The following is a 21643-nucleotide window of genomic DNA, read 5'->3' as shown; positions in this document are numbered from 1 at the left end:
GAGTCTTCCATTTCTTATGATTATTATTATGTAACAAAATGATGATTCTCTGTGGCATCCTTGCATTTTGATATAGTCGTACAATCAAACTTTATCAGTTTAGTAGACTAATATAAAGAAATAAAGGTTGGAGCAATCTGTATCAACATTTACATGTAACTAGTTCCTGTTCAATTACCGACTCAGACCGTAAAAGTGAATAAAATTTTGAAGTAACAGGCGCAGGAGTGGCTGTGTGGTAAGTAGCTTGCTAACCAACCACATGGTTCCGGGTTCAGTCCCACTGCGTGGCATCTTGGGCATGTGTCTTCTACTATAGCCTCGGACCAACCAAAGCCTTGTGAGTGGATTTGGTAGACGGAAACTGAAAGAAGCCTGTCGTATATATGTGTATATATATATATATGTGTGTGTGTGTCTGTGTTTGTCCCCCTAGCATTGCTTGACAACCAATGCTGGTGTGTTTACATCCCCGTCACTTAGCGTTTCGGCAAAAGAGACCGATAGAATAAGTACTGGGCTTACAAAAGAATAAGTCCCGGGGTCGATTTGCTCGACTAAAGGCGGTGCTCCAGCATGGCCGCAGTCAAATGACTGAAACAAGTAAAGAGTAACAAAACATAACCACTACTTTTATGGTGATCATATAAGCTTTCTTTATTGAATCCACGTAGTAGTAGTAGTAGTAGTAGTATTAGAGATTAAGACACAGCAAAATTCTATAAAATTTGTTGTGCACCTTTTGGTTATAGTAAACGTATGCAGTATTGATTAACAGTTCACTGTGTCTTCGGTTAGAGATGCAGCTGTCACTCTCAAGATGCTGTTGGACTTCATAGAGAGCTCAATCACTAATTGATTCTTTACTTTTAACCATGTTCGCAGCCATCCTCTTAAAATTGAAGCTGTACCCGCCACCCCTGGCATCGTTCCCGTTTATTCCAAAATGAAAACTGCATAGTGGAATCTAAGAATAGACTATTTACAGTTCTACATTTTGTGTTGTGTGTTTTTTTTTTTGGGTTTTTTTTTTTTTTTAAGATTCTGAAATGAAAGATCTATTAACATTGAGACATTGTCCAAACTTTTAATCTTTCAGGGTTACTGATTCGAATGAGTATTAAATTGGAGTCAAAATATTGAAGAGAAAGGAACGATGCCACCAGATTAAAATGCGCCAATGAAAAGGGAACTTAGAAGGGGAACATTTGGCTGGAATTGAATGCTTCAGAAATCTGTTCAACTGAATAATGATCGATAAGAACTGCTACAGGATCCAGGTTCTGAATTATGCAATAATACAATTGGACAATGGAATGATAATAAAAAGGCATTTGAATAGGGGTTTTAACGAATGGACAGTTACTGTAAAACTAAGATGCTACCACTACAAATAATAATAACAATACCCATGTTTCCAGAGGTGAATTATTCAAACCCCAAAGAATCCTTCTCAACACATGGCTATGATGCTCCCCCACTACTTCTGCTCGTGATCAGAGATGCACATATCGTCAGCCACTAAGGGACATGCTCAACTGGTTAAGGTCAAACAACTGACAAGCAAATCTGTGGTATTGAGCAGAATATTTGCTGTAGCCCATCTTTTATACCAAGACAAGACATGCTCTGCTCGCTCACTCAATAATAATAATAATTGTTTCATGCATTCACATGTGATAGGGAAAATGGGAGGAGTGGAAAGCAGAGTGCATGCAATATATTGGCTTCCGGTAATTTTGCAACTACAAAGAGAACACTTGCAAATAAATAATCAGCACGTGCATACAAACATTGACTAAATGCATAGATAAACCGAACTGGAAGAGGTTATAATAACTCGCTTCCTTCTCAACAACGTGGTAATTACAGAACTCAGTTCAAATCAAAAACACAAAAAGAGGGTTAACACGGCCCCCTTTACACGATGTATTTTGTTGTTATTTACAAACTATTTCACCGTCAAACAAACTTACCTGTTAACACACTGATTTCCCTTCGTTTTTTGTTCGTTATTATTTTTACCGATCGAATTATATATTATTAGACACCTTTCCTTTCCACTTCTATTTTCAGCATTTTTCTGGGGGGTTTTATTTATTTATATATATATATATATATATATATATATTGTCGTTTTTACTTCATCTTTTAAAGACATTTTAATAACATCGATACATCTATATTCCTTCTTGTACACACTGTGATCGGTTAAGAAGAATATTCATAGCTAGAGTTATTTCATTTTGATATTTTGCACGGATATTGACGCAAAAAAGAAAGAGAAAGAGAAATAGAAAAGAAAATCAAGCAGAAAGACACTCAACATTCTCTATAGTTACATCAATAGCAAAATACATATGTATTTTGTTACAGTTTCTTTATTGAGGAAACAAGTTTCAAAGCAGAAACTCTTTCAAGTTTTGGTCATAATTTTTTTTTTTTTTATATATAAATATTTATTTTTGCTTTTCTTTAATCAGAAGATTTTTATAAACATCGCTAATTTGATTATCATTAAAACAAGAGCAAAATATTGACAAACTAACATTTTTTTTCTCTTACTTTTTACTTTAGGTGAATATTTCGATCGATAAAAAGTTAAAAAGAATTTTTTTTTTTTCATTACAGTATCGGTTTACAAAATAAAGCGATTGTTCAAAATAAAAAAAAAGAATCGCATGCAACATACATACATATACATACATACATACATAAATACATACATACATACATATATATATATATATATATATATATATATTTATCCACATGCGCACATATTACACGCAGAAACGCAATCTTATCGTTATCTAGACATATATAAAAGTGAATATAGATTAAGTAATCTAAAGCGTTTTAAATTATTAAACTTTTGAGGGAGTTTAGAACTAGGGGGGAATAAAATGACAATCAAAAAAATGTCAAACTTTGTTGCAGCGCACTTATAAACTTATTGGTGCATCTGTTGGATACTTACAAATTACTGGAGACGTCATCAAAAGCAGACAAGTAGGAAGTTGAGTAACTTGAGTGATGTATAGGGTGTTCAAATCCTCCTTCACCGATTACTTCAGAGGCCCTCCTGGCTGCTATTGAAGCACGTCGAGTACTGAGAGCATTGCTTGCAGGTCCTGCAGTAGTTGCAGCTAACTCGGCGAAAAATCTTACGGACGTCATGTTGTCGCGCACACAGCCATGTGAAAAAGAGATGTGCAACTAGTGTCGGACGGTTTACACAGAGTAGGCATTAGATGTTATGGAAAATAAGGAGCGAAAGAAAAGAGGGGGGAAGAAGAAAAAAAAGCAAACTAGAAATGTGCGAAAGAGAAGGTAAAATGAAATTATGATGGAGGAGAATGAAGGAAAAATAACAGGCAAGGCCGATGCGTGAGAAAGATAAGAAAAGCAAGCAGATATAATAGAAGAAAAATAAGAAGTAGAATCGAGACGAAAAGGAGGATTAGATAGAGTTGAGGTAAGGGATATAGAATAACGAAATGCTAGGACCGGACAGGAAGAGAGGGAATATGTGCGTGCATTTGTTGGTGCTGAGTGGAAGAAGTTAATGTATGTAATAAGTCAGAAGAAGACAGGCGAAATATCTGCTGCTAGGAAGAAGACGGATGCATTAAATAAGGAAAGCGACAAGATACATTTAAATAGAAAACAATGTGTTAGAACATCAAGGGTGCATGAATGAAGGTAGAGAGAGAGAGAGAGCGAGCGACTGCAGAGTTTTATAAAGTGTAAGAGTGAGAGAAGAAAAAGTTTGTTTTGTTTCGGTTTTTCAAGAAAATTGCGACAAGATATAAAGTTGAGGAGAAAATGATGAAGAAGAAGAAAGTAAAAATACGAAAGAAAGAAAGAAAGAAAGGAGGAAACTTACGAAGCTGAAGTAAATTAAAGCGAAATGTTAATTTTGTGCAGTTATTTGGCTTAGTATTTTGCTAATAACACAGAGAGGCATAAATTGAAAAAGGAAGAGAAGAAAAAGCCTAAATAGTTATCGGAAGGTTAATAAAATATACATGGCACTGCTAAGTGGTGTGCTGGCTGCTGGATGGGAAACTAAGATGTTCCATTGGTGAGTTGTTCTGTTTTTTTACAGGAAGAAAGTAAAAACATTTAAGAGTGTATATAAGTGAGACTTAGTTATGGTGTTGCTATCTATCACTCACGCTAGCGATGAGAAGAAGCTTCAGGCTAACAAGAAACTAGTAAACAACATTGGTCGCTATATAGCATAAGAACATAACACAGATGAAAGAAAGTACATTCCTGTGAAGCCGTTTCTGGCGTCAATTTTAAAGTAAAGAAATACTCTTTGTTGCTGCTAACGCCCTTAGAGAAACGGCTTCACCCATCGCTTATTCTCACTTTCTATCCGATAAAATTTCCGAATTTTATCTTCCTAATTACGAAAGATAATTATTCAGATAATTAAGACTATGAAGTTTGATAAAAAAAAATCTGATAAATGATATACTTTCGGTGACGGTCGACTTGACTTGCATGATTCTAGGCAGATAAAGAAGAAAATAAAAAAGAATCCAGAAAAAAGATATATATATATATATAAACTTTAAATAATGATTGATTTAATGCTTTCATTATTTTGTGCCGTTTTATTTCAGCTATATTTTTTTCTTCCACGCGAATTAGAATTTTATTTCTTTCATTACTTTGGCTTATGTAAAAGAAATGATATTCTTTCTAGAGATATTTTTTCGTGGTGAAAATTGTAACATTTTATTACATTTTTTCCCTCTTTTTGTTTCAGTTTAGCGAAAAAGCATCTGTATAATACACTGCAATACATTCAGGTAACTATACTTTTCCCCAGGACTTGCAGGAGGAGAATGCAACCGGTACCTTGGTCTGGAATCCGGAGAACCAAAGAAGGATCCTGTGTCAAAGTCCTCTAAAAATTTTATGGATTTCTTCCTTCCGGGGCTCTGAAAGCAATCTTGTTCCACCTTGCATAATTCCTCCCGAAGGGCTCTGCCCTTCCGTCATACAAAAATAGAGCATTATGCCTATCAAAAGAAATTACTATTCCGATGGCAAACGAAAAGGAAAAACTAATTTTCCTGTAATTTAAAATCCAAGATTCAGTTTTGATTATCCACCAAATATGGTTTGATTCGAGGAATACACGCTTCAAATACAATATTTTAAAGGATGTTGGGATAGAAATCGATTTTATCTATGACTATTGGACAACAATAAAGACATCTAAACAGATTAGAATTAAGGTCCAGAGCAGGGGTTCTCAACCATTATTTTTTCTATGGACCCAGGAATGGCTGTGTGGTAAGTAGCTTGTTTACCAACCACATGGTTCCGGGTTCAGTCCTACTGCGTGGCATCTTGGGCAAGTGTCTTAAAGCCTTGTGAGTGGATTTGGTAGACGGAAACTGAAAGAAGCTCGTCATATATACATATATGTATGTGTGTGTATATGTTTGTATGTCTGTGTTTGTCCCCCCAACATCGCTTGACAACCGATGCTGGTGCGTTTACGTCCCCGTAACTTAGCGGTTCGGCAAAAAGAGACCGATAGAATAAGTACTAGGCTTACAAAGAATAAATCCTAGGGTCGATTTGCTCGACTAACGGCGGTGCTCCAGCATGGCTGCAGTCAAATGACTGATACAAGTAAAAAAGAGAGACCCCCCTCTAATAACTATTTTATTGTGGTGGACCTCCATAGCTATTCGATGTTTAAAAACTAGTTTTTCAGATCCTTTTTCCAAAATTCATATTTTGTTGTGTTGTTCACACATTAATTTGCGTATGTTAACTATGTAAAATGTTAGAGAAAGAAACCTAGCTGGTTCTTGAAATACATACATCTAAAGCAACATTTTTTCAGGGGTCATTAAAAAAAATTGTGAATCCCCACTTTACTATTTTGTTGTATGGACCCCCCAAAAAATGTTACATGGACTCTCAGAAGCCACATGGACCCCGGTTGAGAACCACTGGTTTAGAGGATATGTTTCGTTATTAGCCACACAGGGCTGCACACAGACGGGACAGATTACAAAGTAGAGCTTTTTCTTTTTGGGGGTGAGAAAAAAAAGGATGGGGTAGGTTTTCGATCAAAAGGATCGTAAAAGGGAATGAAGAAAAAAAAGGGGGAAAAGAAAAAAACGATCAATAGGGATCGTGTATCACAGTGTCATGATGTAAAGTGTAAAGGGGGAAGCAGATAAGGTTTATCCGTGGGAAGAAAAGCCTACGGAAAAGACCACGGTAACCTCGGTCAATAATGTCACATGTTAATACATTTATTTGCAAGTAACTCTCTGTTTAAAAATTTTCCGGGTTCATAGGATTATGCTCAAGGTGGCTTCGTCATTCATACATGCCAACCTTGCTACATTCACCCATCTCTTTTTGAAATATTCGCTAGACAAAACTTGCCTCCCTACTCTCACTTTCCTTTTCAAGTGATACTTGAAGAAGTTGATGAAAAATTGACCAGAGAGGAAAGTGTTTGATCCAATCCTTTCAGACGCATCCACTGGTTTGGAGGATAGATAGTTGGTACAGTATGAACAGATGACAGGTGTAGAACGACAAAAAAGGGTTAGGGAGAAAAACACACTCTAAAGTCACCGGTGAACAATCACACGGATTTCCAAATACTGTAAATGCATTGAAAGTGAATTTTATAGGTGATTTGTTTTGGAGGAACATTTGTAATTCATGAAGTTAAGGTCATTAAATTCAGGGACCGCAAAGAGAAAGTAGGTCGAAATTTGCAATTGTCTAGACTGGTCAGTGCAATAAGATTGAATATTTCATTAAGTTTTGCATACTAATGATGTTTTTTTTTTTTAAGTAGGAAATTTTAATTATTCAGAAACAATTTATAAACTACTACTGCTGGCAAACAAGAATATATATATATATATATATATATATATATATATATATAATATATATATATATATTATATATATATATATATACATATACACACACATACACACACATACACACACATATATATATGTATATATATCACGAGGTTGCTAGAGCAAGTACGTCTTTATTTACTTCTATAAATTCAAACTGAAGATCAAAGAAGATTTTTTCTTCGGTTTATATTTCCAATAAATAAGTAAAAAAGAAAGCATTTTTTTTCTTCGTAGATCTCTCAGGTATTAAAGATTGTGATTGTTTATTGATTAACGAAATATCAATTTGCTCTATTTGAAGTTCCTGTGAAAGCAGAAATCAAAGTAGCAACCCAGTCATTCTTCTTTAAGTTTATTCTAGAGAGTAACTGAATTATCTATTCGAAAACATCAGCAATACTACGAGGGAACTGTGTTCTTATCTGATCAGGAAGCTTAAGAGGTAAAATAGGCAAAGCCTTTTTTGTCAAGAAAGGACTTGGGATCTTTCCGGTTTGAACGGCAGATTTTTCAAGCGGTGTCATATGAAATTGTCACCCATAATTATGACCCTAGTATCGATCTATTGCATTTCAATCTGTTCTAGGGTTAGGGTTAGGGGGATATCTTTTTTTCTTCACAAATGTAAATAAACCCAATCTGTTTCTTAAACGAGGGACATATTCATACGGCACAGAATGTTTTTTACTTCAATAGAAGTCAGTGATTGGTTGAAATTGCAGAAACTGAAGAAAAGAAAGACAACAAATATCTTACAAACTATAGAATGTTCTCAATAAAGCCAAGAGAAAAAGATGTTTTATAAACACATTCTACCAGTATACGAAGTTTAAAATTTTTTAGTTACCTAGAAATTATGTTAAAAACTGCCATTCAAACCGAAAAGATCCAGAGCTTGTCTTCTCGTGACAACAAATGGGAAAAATGAAAATAGCAACAAAATACAAGCCAGCTCATATGAATTAGAAGTATCCAAACTTTGGCGTGTCAACGAAATTACCGTAAATCCTCGAGTATAGTCCGCCCTTGAGTATAATACGCAAGGGATTTTTAGGGGGCTGTACCTCTGAAAAACCTAAATCTTGTGTATAATACGCACCCCTTCTCTAACTTGAGTCAAGGAGGTTTATATAACGTCCTTAGTTTGTAAAAATGTTTACAGTAACGCCCTTTATTATTATTGTATATATAACATAATGCAAACGTGTAGCTTTTTTGTGTATTTTGTTTGCAGAAAATAAAGAAAGATCAGTAATAACGTTTAATAAATGTTGCTTACTGCAAGTTATGAATGATTCTTTTATGATTTCATTGCTTTCAGGCTTAGCTTAAGGTATTTTCGCGCCCGACATCACAAAATGCGTCTGATTAAACATTGCCGGACAGCAAATAGAGACTCGGACATTGCTTAGAAAAACATTTTCATTTTTAACCTCGTATATAGTACGCACTAGGGATTTTGATCTTTAAATTTTGGGGAAAAAATGCAGATTATACTCGAGGATTTACGGTAAGTCAGATCTGAACACTTTTTTACGCTCACAACGCTACGTGCTTATTACATACGTGTCTGGGGAAGCACTCCGTCGGATGAGGGTTCCGATTGATCCGAATCAACGGAACAGCCTGCTCGTGAAATTATCGTGTAAGTGGCTAAGCACTCCACAGACACGTGTACCCTTAACGTAATTCTCGGGGAGATTCAGCGTGACACAGAGAGTGACAAGGCCGGCCCTTTGAAATACAGATACAACAGAAACAGGAAGTAAGAGTGAGAGAAAGTTGTGGTGAAAGAGTACAGTAGGGATCACAACCATCCCCTGCTTTAGGTGTTTTCGCTCAATAAACACAACGCCCGGTCTGGGAATCGAAACCGCGATCCTATGCGCCTCCACACATACGTGTCTAGTGACATATGATATATGTTATTATTTATTAGCTCTATGTCTCTGACAAAACTTGGGCAAATTTTGCTTTTATTTAAAAGACAAATGCATCGCCAACAGGAAAAGTTTGCAAAGCTGTTCCTCGAAAAATTGTGCTTTCATCAGTTTAAAGTTCATTATACCACGCCCGCACGAATCAAACGGAATTCGTCGAGGCAGATATTTTTCTACGGCCAGATGCCCTTCTAGTCGCCAATCCTCACCTGTTTCCAAGCAAGTTAATAATTTCGTCATGGCTAGACGTATCACGGGATACTGCTTGTACGGTAGGGTAGTTCATTTATAACTATCGCGTAATATCGAGACAAGGCGACAAACGCTCATCCTGTCTGTCTGTCTCTCTCTCTCTGTCTCTCTCTCTCTCTCTCTCTCTCTCTCTCACACACACACACACACACACACACACACACATATACATATTTTAATCTTTTACTCGGTTCAAATCGTGAGCTGTGGGTCATATTGAGGCACAATCATTCATGTAGCTACATCTTCATTAATCTTCTTTTAATTAGCTGGCATTTGGTGAATGAGAAAGTTCGATGTTGCTGTTGCTGTTGAGCGAAGCGGTCTTCGTCCCAGAGCTCGCAAGATGGGAGAAGTCCGAAACGTAGTCCTTTGCTATTCGTAAGACCCGCAGAAGAGAAAGCAGGTCAACCCCCGACACCGAGAGCATCGACGGATGGATGAATGCGCATCCAGGCTCAGCGGTTGCGTAGGAAGTCGGGGATGATGTTGCTGTCCACATTTGCATATGCGTTTCCTGTTGTGAAGTTGGTTCATTCAGGTCTCTTGACTGTAGAAGATCCAGTTCGCCAGGCTTCATGCAGTTTCCATCTACCAAATCTGCCCGAAAAGCTTTGGCCGGCCCGGAGCTGTAGTAGCAGACACTTACCCAAAATGCCATTTAGTAGGACTGAACTAGAAACCTCGCCACAATGCCTGCATTCAATAGTTTTCTCTCATCTTCATTGAATTCATTTCTACCTTCATAATCTCGTAATCATGTTGGTTAACTTTATTATTTAAATACACTCGGTAAAGCTGTATAAATATCGCTATACTAGAACTATGACCCGGCAACACATACACGCGAGTACTTTCCAAATCTCCGACCAATCACATACAGCTAGCTGGCATTCAATTGGAGTATCAAGTTTCGGGCATTTTGATTGGGTTTTGGATAGAAAATTCACAAAAAAAGTCACTTCTATTGATTTTTTTTAATGGCTTTGCAGCGTGACTGGGGAAATGTAAAGATATGCACGACTGCCCTTGGACGGTTTTGAATGACCACAGAAAGTGCAAGCCCTTTAACTGAAAAAAAATGTGGATTTGTATAAAGGACAGGCACACAGACATTTTGCCGTTTATATATAGAGAGAGATAAACTGTTTTGCACCTTGTAGAATGGCGATTTATTGTCATCTCAAACCAATTACTAGAACCATTTCATGAAAACTGAGAGTTGGTAAAAAAAAAAAAAGAAAAAAAAAAGAAGTTATCTTGAATTGTTACACAACTTTAAAAGACAGATATCGATGATATTTTCTCTGAAAGACAAAGCGGTTTTTCTTTGCCTTTCTTTTTCTTTCTGTTTTTAGCTTTAGCACAGGCGCGGCTGTGCGGTTAAGAAACTCACTTTGTAGTTAAGTGGTTTCAAGTTCAGTCCTACTACGTGGCACCTTGGGCAGGTGTCTTCTATAGTCTTGGACCGATTGGCCCCTTGTGAGAGAATTTGGTAGATGTAACTGTGTGGAAGTCCTCGTACATGAGTTTGCATGTCTTTGTGTTTGTCCCCCACCTCCACCACTTGATAACTGCTGTTGGTTCGTTTACATCCCCATAACTTAGTGGTTCAGCAATTGACACCGAAAGAATAAGTACTAGACTTAAAAATAAAAAAACTTATGTACTGGAGTCGAATTGTTAGGGTGAACCCTATAAGGATGGAGCACCAGCATTGCAGCGGTCCTATGACTGAAACAAGTAAAAGATATTTCTCGGGGCAACTCTCTCTCTCTATCCGCTCAGTCGAAGTCGACTCTCGGTCACTCGTTGGATCAGTGTCCTCCAGTCAGTTCTATCCTGGGCCGCTTCTTTGAGATTGGCTATGTCCATTCCGGTATCACTCTTGATGGTGTCAAGCCAGCAGGTTCTTGGTCGGCCTCTTCCTCTCTTGCCATTGACCATTCTGAGCATGATGTCCTTCTCCAGGGATTTTCTCCGCATAATATGACCGAAATATGCCAATCTATACTTGGTGATCCTAGCTTCTAGAGACATTTTCGGCCTGATCTGCTTAAGAACTTCTGCAACCGAGGGAGAAATGGTGAAGAACTGCATGACCAAGAAGGGATCAGGAAAAGATGGAAAGAGTACACTGAACAGTTGTATGCAGGGAACAACCTCGATGGACAGGCAGAAGAGAAGCCACTGGAACTGGAACTGGAGCCAGACATCAAAACAGCTAAATCAAAAGTATTTAAACACTAAACACGTAAACATCTGACTTAACAATAGAATTCAGGGTTGAATTATAGCGATAAAACAGCTTAATATATATTTTCACAATTTTAGATTCGTAGCATATAAGTTGTATGTGATATTGAAATGTATCCAGAATTTGCGTACTGGCGAGTATAAGCAACACCTGAAATGACTTATAATTAGAACTTATGTGAAAACAGCAGACTTTTCCTCAAAGACAACAAAGCAGTATCAAAGATAATATAGAATGGTAAGGAAGTTAAACATAAAGGTGGGAATATATAACGGGAAAAGTAATTATATTTCTTTAGAATTTGTAGGTGGTGTATTCTTACAGATGTCAAATGATTTATAATTGTTTACATTTCGAAGTTTATTACTTAATTTCACTTAATATTCCTGTCACAATAATGGCTAACGAATGCGGTAAAATGTACGTTGAATGCGATTTCTCCATTTTATAAAGCAAATAACACTTGATAAAGTTAATGGATGGAAGCACTCCGTCGGTTACAACGATGAGGGTTCTGGTTGATACGAATCAACGAAACAGCCTGCTCGTGAAATTAACGTGTAAGTAAACCCTTAACGTAGTTCTCGGAGATATTCAGCGTGACACAGAGAGTGACAAGGCCGGCCCCTTGAAATACAGGTACAACAGAAACAGGAAGTAAGAGTGAGAGAAAGTTGTGGTGAAAGAATACAGCAGGGATCACCACCATCCCCTGCCGGAGCCTCGTGGAGCTTTTTTTTTAGGTGTTTTCGCTCAATAAACACTCACAACGCCCGGTCTGGGAATCGAAACCGCGATCCTATGACCGCGAGTCCGCTGCCCTAAGCACTGGGCCATTGCGCCTCCACTGATAAAGTTAATACAGCCATGTTGAACATAGAAATAATGCAGTTGTTTGATCTACGATGACCACATTCTATTCGCGTAGTGTATTAAAAACTATATTTTTACCACGGCATCATGTAATTTACCTTTAGTAGAGATCGAAAGAGGTTCTAGATAAAATGTGATAACCAAGAACTTCGAGAGATAAAAGGATGAGAGTGAATGGTAGAATATGGAACGAAATGGAAGGGGGAAAAAAATCTTAATTGATATGGTCTATAACATTATTATGAAATCTTTCACAAGATTAGACTTCTGAACTTAAGATTATTATTAATAAGGTGGTGAGCTGGCAGAATCGACAACACACCGAACAAAATGCTTAACGTAATTTCGTCCGTCTTTTACATTCTGAGTTCAAATTCTGCTGAGGTCGACTTTGCCTTTCATCCTTTCGGGGTCGATGAAATAAGTACCAGTTACGCACTGGGATCGATGTAATCGACTAGCCCTCTTCCTCCAAAATTGTCAAGGCCTTCTTGTGCTTTTCATCCTTTTCCAGTTGATAGATTAAGTACCAGTGAAACACTTGGATCGATGTAATCGATTAGTCCCCACCCAACAAATTTGAGACCTTGTGCCTCTAGTAGAAAGGATTATTATTATTATTATTATTATTATTAGCAGCAGCCTCATAGCCGTGTGTCGAGAGGGATTTTTGGGGGTTTGAATGATTCACCTCTGGAAACATGGGTGTTTCGTTCAACATCCTTAAACAACCTTTACTGAGGGACCTGTTGAGCGGGATGGGCTACTGAACCTGAAGAAAATTCTAACTGGGCCCCACCTGCAAGGTGATGCGCTGTTTATTTTGATATGAGATCACCATGTTGCGCACATATGGTTGTGATGCATGTGCCTTGTGTACCATTATCAGACGGGTAGTCATGATGGGTATATTGGGCTTCGTATATTTTACCCCCAGTGTCACTTTGATGGCATGCACTGCTCTCTCACTGGGGGTAAAATATACGAAGCCCAATATACCCATCATGACTACCCGTCTGATAAGGGTACATCAGGCACATGCATCACAACCATATGTGCGCAACATGGTGATCTCATATCAAGATAAAAAGCACATGACCTTGCAGGTGGGGCCCAGTTAAAATTTTCTTCTGGTCGAGTAGCCCATCCCGCTCAATAGGTCCCTCAGAATCGTTAGCACGCTGTACAAAATGCTTAGCAGCATTTCGTCCATCTTTACGTTCTAAGTTCAAATTCCGCCGAGATCGACTTTGCCTTTTATCTTTTTGGGGTCAATAAAATAAGTACCAGTTGCGCAGTGAGATCGATGTAATCGACTTATACCCTCCCACCAAGTTACTGGCCTTGTGCCAAAATCTGAATCCATTATTATTATTCTTAGTAGCAGCAGTAACAGCAGCTGAACAATCGCAGCTTTATTTAATACTCAATTGGTCTTGCGTATAGAAAATGGTACTGAGAAGCTCTAATAGAGAAAGGCGGCTCAAATTTTTCTAAGCTAGTCTAAACATAACAACTAAGCAGGCTATCCAACTACTCACATAGTCATCAAATTTTCCTGAAATAGTAACATGCCATTCTTTACTTAAAAATAAATACAACTAGTTTATTTAAAAGCAGAACAGATTTATTTTCATATACTAAGCATTTCTCGAGATTTCTACATAGAAATAATACACCTTTTCATTATAAATGATTAATTTTCAGTTGGGTTCTTAAATCAAATTATCTTCAGTGTTTGGTCCCATTCAATTAGGCTAATTATTTAGTAATCAAAACTGCAATGACGTGGTGAAGAATAAAAAGAAAATTATAGAGTTAGATCAACAGAAAGGATTTCATCTATAAACTACTGAAATTTTTAATTTTCATATTCCCTGTCGGATCTTTTCGGTTTGAACGGCAGTTTTTTAACATAATTTCAAGGTAACGAAAAAATTTTAAAATTCGTATACTGGTAGAATGTGTCTATAAAACATCTTTTTCTCTTGGCTTTATTGAGAAAATTCTATAGTTTGTAAGATATTTGGTCTTTGATTTCTTGCATTTCGGCAATTTCAACTAATCAATGACCGTCTATTGAGGTGAAAACATTCTGTGCCGTATGAATATGTCCCTCGTTTAAGAAAACAGATTGGGTTTATTTACATTTGTGAAGAAAAAAAGATACTCTTCCTCCCACCCCTAACCCTAACTAACCCTAACCCTAAATTAGATTGAAATGCAATAGATCGATACTAGGGTCATAATTATGGGTGACAATTTCATACGACACCGCTAGAAAAAAACTGCCGTTCAAAACGAAAAGATACTCCCTGTCTAACCAAAAGCAGCCACTTAGACGTTTCACTTGAGATTACAATTGATATCCTGCAAGTGCAAACCAACTACGGACAAGCAAACAGACAAACAAAAAATTAATATTCTTGCTAATTCTGAAATAACACGAATAGCAATGATAAAAAGTTGAAAGACATGCAATAATATGCGGCAAAATTATATTAGGTTAATAAGATCGAAGTTTTCATTTTTAATGAGTACAAAACACACAGCATTAGAAGCGAACAAATTAAAACTATCCAAATGAAATATTGATAATAAACATTGTCAATAATAAAAGAGCTTATAATTGTTATTATTAAAGTCAATTTTTCTATTGGTGAAAAAAACAAAGCGTTAATATTTAGTATATTTTGCACAATGTTAAGAACCCGAAACAGGTGTGACGTTGTCAATGGGTTACTACTGCGACGATGTTCTTTTGACTACATTGTGCATATGTATGTTTGTGCACGCATATATATATATATATATATATATATATATATATATATAATCTTTTAATCTTTTACTTGTTTCAGTCATTTGACTGCGGCCATGCTGGAGCACCGCCTTTAGTCGAGCAAATCGACCCCGGGACTTATTCTTTGTAAGCCAAGTACTTATTCTATCAGTCTCTTTTGCCGAACCGCTAAGTGACGGGGACGTAAACACACCAGCATCGGTTGTCAAGCAATGCTAGGGGGACATACACACATACACACAGACACACAGACATACACATATATATATATACATATATACGACAGGCTTCTTTCAGTTTCCGTCTACCAAATCCACTCACAAGGCATTGGTCAGCCCGGGGCTATAGCAGAAGACACTTGCCCAAGATGCCACGCAGTGGGACTGAACCCGGAACCATGTGGTTGGTTAGCAAGCTATATATATATATATATAAATGTTTGTGTGTGTAGCTCAAATTTACAGAAAACAAAAGACGAAGACAGGTGAAGGAACAAGAAGCAGGTGTATTACTTTAACGCTCGGGAAGGATGGAAAAGTCTTTCATATTTCAAGTCCCATACTCTTTGACAGAAAGGATTAAGAGGAAAAAGGATCTTTTCGGTTTGAACGGCAGTTTTTTCTAGCGGTGTCATATGAAATTGTCACCCATAATTATGACCCTAGTATCGATCTATTGCATTTCAATCTGTTTTAGGGTTAGGGTTAGGGGTGGGGGGAAGGGTATCTTTTTTTCTTCAGAAATGTAACTAAACCCAATCTGTTTCTTAAACGAGGGACATATTCATACGGCACAGAATGTTTTTTTTTACCTCAATAGAGGTCATTGATTGGTTGAAATTGCAGAAATTGAAGAAAAAAAAAACAACAAATATCTTACAAACTATAGAATTTTCTCAATAAAGCCAAGAGAAAAAGATGTTTTATAAACACATTCTACCAGTATACGAAGTTTAAAAGTGTTTAGTTACGTGGAAATCATTTTTAAAAAAACTGCCGTTCAAACCGAAAAGATCCGGAAAAAAGAAACGGAGAGAGAAAAAATGTGTAGAGATCAACTGTTCAACATGATGAAATGATCGGAAGGATATATGAAACCAGCTGGTCATGCAGGGATAAAAATTTGTGGCCGTTAAATGGAGCTTGCATGTCCGAGATCATAATTTATGAAGCCACCGCAAACTCTGTATCCGCTAATGACACGGTTTCGACGAAGAAATATGTGAGCCTTACAGAGGGTAATTTCAAGACCAGGTTCAATAATCACACCTTGAGCTTCAGGCACTGGGATAAAAGGAGAACGACCAAATTATCCAGTCATATATGGTCCTGGTGGAGGCGCGTGGCTTAGTGGTTAGGGTGTCATGATCAGCATCATGATCGTAGGATTGTGGTTTCGATTCTTGGACCGGGCAACGCGTTGTGTTCTTGAGCAAAACACTTCATTTCACGTTGCTCCGACAAGGGGTGGTGGCGACCCTTGTTATACTCTTTCGCCACAACTTTCTCTCACTCTCCTTGTTTCTTGAGTAACGCTGCGATGGACTGGCGTCCCGTCCAGCTGGAGGGAACACATACGCCGCAGAAACCAGGAAACCGGGCCCATGAGCCTGGCTAGGCTTGAAAAGGGCGAAACAAAGAAGAATATATGGTCCTTAAAAGATAAAGGTGTCAGTTACATCCATTGGAAGATCTTAGCCAAGTGTAAGCCCTATACCAACGGCAGTAGAAAGTGCGGTCTTTGTGATACGGAAACATGGCTCATCTCGAAAAACAGCTTAGACCCCGCCACATGTCTAAATTCAAAAACTGAACTTTTCGGATCATGTCCATATGTAGCTAAATATTTGTTACGTTTTTGGTCCCCTCGAGATTACAGACAGGACATGCTTTCTATATTGTGTCCACGTACAAGCTTTTTATCTCTCAATATATTTTACTTATATTTCTTATATATTTTTTACTTATACTTATACATTTTTCATATACTTTTTTTTACATATTTATAGAGATATTGTTTCATAGTTTTATTGTTCATAAGTTTTTTACACATAATTTTTCTGTACTCTAACTTCCACCCTGCATTTTCCTGTGCGTATGTAGACTTGTATATGGAATTTTGCCGGGCGAAATTCTTAGCGGTATTTCGTCTGCCGTTACGTTCTGAGTTCAAATTCTACCAAGGTCGACTTTGCCTTTCATCCTTTCGGGGTCGATTAAATAAGTACCAGTTACGCACTGGGGTCAATGTAATCGACTTAATCTCTTTGTCTGTCCTTGTTTGTCCCCTCTATGTTTAGCCCCTTGTAGGTAAAGAAATAGGAATTTATTATGCGCGCGCGTAGAATGTGTCACATAAAACATCTTTTTCTCTTGGCATTCTTGAGAAAATTCTGTAAACAGAGACAAACGAAATATACACCGCCGTAACTTCTTGTTGACAAACAGCAGCAGTAATTGTATTCACCTCAATAGACATCATTAATTGGTTGAAAGTGCCGAAATACGAGAAATTTAACAACAAATAGCTTACAAACTATAGAATTTTCTCAAGAACTCCAAGAAAAAAAGATGTTTTATGTGACATATTCTACCAGTATACGAAGTTTAAAAGTGTTTAGTTACAAAAAATTATTTTTTAAATCTGCCGGTCAAAGGGAAAAGATCCCAAATAAGAAATAAGAGTAGTTAACCCAAGGACAAAAATCGTATTACACAGTGTTATACATTCATGGATAAATAAATAAATAAATAAATAAATAAATAAATAAATAAATAATAACCAAATGAAAAGAATCGAGGAAACTAGCGATCGTTTGCACTGGAAGAAAATGTTCCTAATCAGCAGAACTCGCCTATCTTCGCAACATATAAGTTATTTTATTAATATATCTTATTTCTTTACTACCCACAAGGGGCTAAACACAAAGAGGACAAACAAGGACAGACAAACGGATTAAGTCGATTACATCGACCCCGAAAGGATGAAAGGCAAAGTCGACCTCGGCGGAATTTGAACTCGGAACGTAAAACACAGACGAAATACCTATTTCTTTACTACCCACAAGGGGCTAAACACAGAGAGGACAAACAAAGACAGACAAACGGATTAAGTCGATTATATCAACCCCAGTGCGTAACTGGTACTTATTTAATCGACCCCGAAAGGATGAAAGGCAAAGTCGACCTCGACGGAATTTGAACTCAGAACGTAAAGACAGACGAAATACCTATTTCTTTACTACCCACAAGGGGTTAAACACAGAGGGGCAAACAAGGACAGAAAAACAGATTAAGACGATTACATCGACCCCAGTGCGTAACTGGTACTTACTTTATCAACCCCGAAAGGATGAAAGGCAAAGTCGACCTTGGCGGAATTTGAACTCAGAACGTAAAACACAGACGGAATACCTATTTCTTTACTACCCACAAGGGGCTAAACACAGAGAGGACAAACAAGGACAGACAAACGGATTAAGTCGATTATATCGACCCCAGTGCGTAACTGGTACTTATTTAATCGACCCCGAAAGGATGAAAGGCAAAGTCGACCTTAGCGAAATTTGAACTCAGAACATAACAGCAGATGAAATACTTATTTCTTTATTGCCCACAAGGGGTTAAACACAGAGAGGACAAACAAGGACAGATAAAGGGATTAAGTCGATTATATCGATCCCAGTGCGTAACTGGTACTTAATTTATTGACCCCGAAAGAATGAAAGGCAAAGTCGACCTCGGCGGAATTTGAACTCAGAACGTAACGGCAGACGAAATACCGCTACGCATTTCGCCCGGCGTGCTAACGGTTCTGCCAGCTCGCCGCCTTTTATTTTATCAATATATCAAAAGCTCATCAGTTCTTTTCCGTTTTTGTAAATACAAATCTAGTTACTTTCTCTTTATAATGTGAGATATTCCCAGGACGCTTAATTAACTGGAAGTGAATCATAGGATCCTGCATTCATCCTGATGCGCTTCATTAAAATAGCAAATGTCAAATAGACTTGCGTGGGACGTCTGATATGTTACCTACACGGTTTTCTTAGATATTCGAGATTCTTGATATCTATATACCGCCTTATCTTTGATTAAAGTTCAGTTCAGATTGTATTTCTGCAAGAGATGCTGCAGATTGTGCGTAGACTACCTGTATAAAAGTTGTTGGAAATCCTTGTCTGTTTCTTGCATTTTAAACTGATAAGCTTAATTATGGGGGTAAGTTTTTCAAAGTCGTGACATCATCAATAAAGAACACGAGCGCTAGAATTTCTCTGTGTGCTATGATCTGTGCTGACGACACAGTTCAAACATTTAATATATGCAAGGCGCATGTGCACATACACGCACAAGCACGCGCGTGCGAAAATGTGAATGTGTATGCACGCAAGTGGATGGGAATAATAGGTAAAACTTGCAGGTATCCATTAATGTGGATAGATCGTGGAGGCACATGGCCTAATGGTTAGAGCAGCAGACTCGCGATCTAGGGATCGTGGGTTCGAATCTCAGACCGGGCGATATGTGTGTTTATGAGCGAAACACCTAAGCTCCACAAGGCTCCAGCAGAAGGTAATGGTGAACTTCTGCTGACTCTTTCTCCATGACTTTCTCTCACTCTTTCCTCCTGCATCTTGCAGCTCACCTGCGACGGACCGGCGTCGTCTAGGTGCGGAACCTATACGCCAAGGAAACCGGGATACCGGCCCTTATGAGCCAGCCTTGGCTCGAGAAGGAACAAAAAAGAAATGTGGATAGACTGCACTGTGTAACAAAATTTTTATTTATCATTTTTGGTTTATCTTTGTTTTTGGTCAGTAAGTGTTATTTTCTATTTGCTTCTATCCAGGAATCAAAGGAAATGACTACTATTCCCTTCAAACTTTGCTTTTATGACCTGAATATATATGTTTTGAAACTGACCTATTTTCCATTACATTTCAGACAGATTCAGCACTGAGTTGCTGAGGCAGAAATATCGAAACTTTTTTAAAGTTGGGGAATATTGCTGTTCTTGTTTCTTTATTGCCCACAAGGGGGCTAAACACAGAGGGGACAAACAAGGATAGACAAAGGGATTAAGTCGATTACATCGACCCCAGTGCGTAACTGGTACTTAATTTATCGACCCCGAAAGGATGAAAGGCAAAGTCGACCTCGGCGGAATTTGAACTCAGAACGTAGCGGCAGACGAAATACCTATTTCTTTACTACCCACAAGGAGTTAAACGCAGAGAGAACAAACAAGGACAGACAAAGGACAGACCTCATTTAATCGACCCCAAAAGGATGAAAGGCAAAGTCGACTTCGGCGGAATTTGAACCCAGAACGTAACGGCAAACGAAATACCGCTAAGCATTTCGCCCGGCGTGCTAACAATTCTGCCAGCTCGCCGCCTTGTTATTGCTGTTCTGCTGGGCTTTTGTTAAAGTTTTAGTCATATACACTGATAGCTGAGTAGACCAGAGATAGGTGACAAAGTAATCGTTAGGAACCAATGAAGACAGGTCAATATTGTATCAGTGTTAGACAAGCATAGTGTCGCTAATGCTGAGAAGGTGGATTGCTGAAGCTAAAGAAGCGAATGGGTCACTGATGTAGGGAGTATCTATCGATATACAAATCACAAGAGCACAATCAATTATTTTCTGCTTATTAAAATAACCCCTTCGGTCATGATTGACCATGAGGTTGACACCTAGAAAGTTCCTTTTCGAGGCACAAGCAAGGTTGTCTATGGAAGACTGCCTTCCATCTGTTCAATATTTTTTCAGTCTGCAGAGAAATGGTTAAAAGCTTTCCCTGTTTATAATTATACCATATGTTACATATATATCATATCATACCTGGTACTGTTTGGACTAAGATCCCCGTTGACAGGCCGCTGTTATTTATTATAGAGTATTAAACACTTTCGGTCTGCAAATTAGGGAGTCCTTCATAGAGTAACCGTTAAATTTGCTGAGTATATAAACAGTTTGGCTGCTTGTTTCTCTGGAGACTGTCAGAATGATGTAGACGCATCTGATGAGAACCCAATAAGGTTCGGAAATCGATTAAGGTTCAGAAATCGATTAAGGTTCATCCTTTTTTTCAGTCTGCGGAAAATGGCTAAAACATTTCCCTGTTTATAATCATTCATTCATTCATACATACATACATACATATATACATACATACATACACACATACATATAATCATACATACATACATGCATACATACATATAATCATACATACATACATGCATACATACATATAATCATACATACATACATACATACATACATACATACATACATACATACATACACACACATACATACTTACACACAAACATACACACATACATACATACACACATACATACATACATACATACATACATACATACACACACATACACACATACATACATACATACATACATACATAATACATGCATACATACATGCATACATACATACACGCATACATACATACATACATACATACATACATACATACATACATACATACATACATACATACAAACAAACAAACAAGGCGGGGTGTAACCAGGACGCAAGTAATCGATATTCCA

At 37.6% G+C, this 21643-nt stretch overlaps 1 protein-coding gene across 5 annotated transcripts in view; it reads right to left on the bottom strand.

The window, feature by feature from the left end:
• Positions 1-21643, bottom strand: part of LOC115232440 (innexin unc-9) — a 677230-nt gene that overhangs the window by 287989 nt on the left and 367598 nt on the right. Inside the window, exon 1 of one of the 5 annotated variants that reach the window (XM_029802314.2) lies at positions 2981-4117. The exons of 3 other annotated variants lie outside the window; for them this stretch is intronic. In XM_029802314.2, the coding sequence (XP_029658174.1) occupies positions 2981-3180 (200 nt within the window). In that variant the 5' untranslated portion in view covers positions 3181-4117. Of the gene's footprint in view, positions 1-2980; positions 4118-21643 lie in introns of those variants that run through there. One more of the 5 variants, XM_036500602.1, reaches the window with a different exon arrangement.

Source organism: Octopus sinensis, linkage group LG2, assembly GCF_006345805.1.
Source record: "Octopus sinensis linkage group LG2, ASM634580v1, whole genome shotgun sequence".
In the NCBI taxonomy this organism is placed as follows: Eukaryota; Metazoa; Mollusca; class Cephalopoda; order Octopoda; family Octopodidae; genus Octopus; species Octopus sinensis.
The sequence above is the reverse complement of the archived record's forward strand: the minus strand, read 5'-3'. Positions and strand labels throughout refer to the sequence as shown.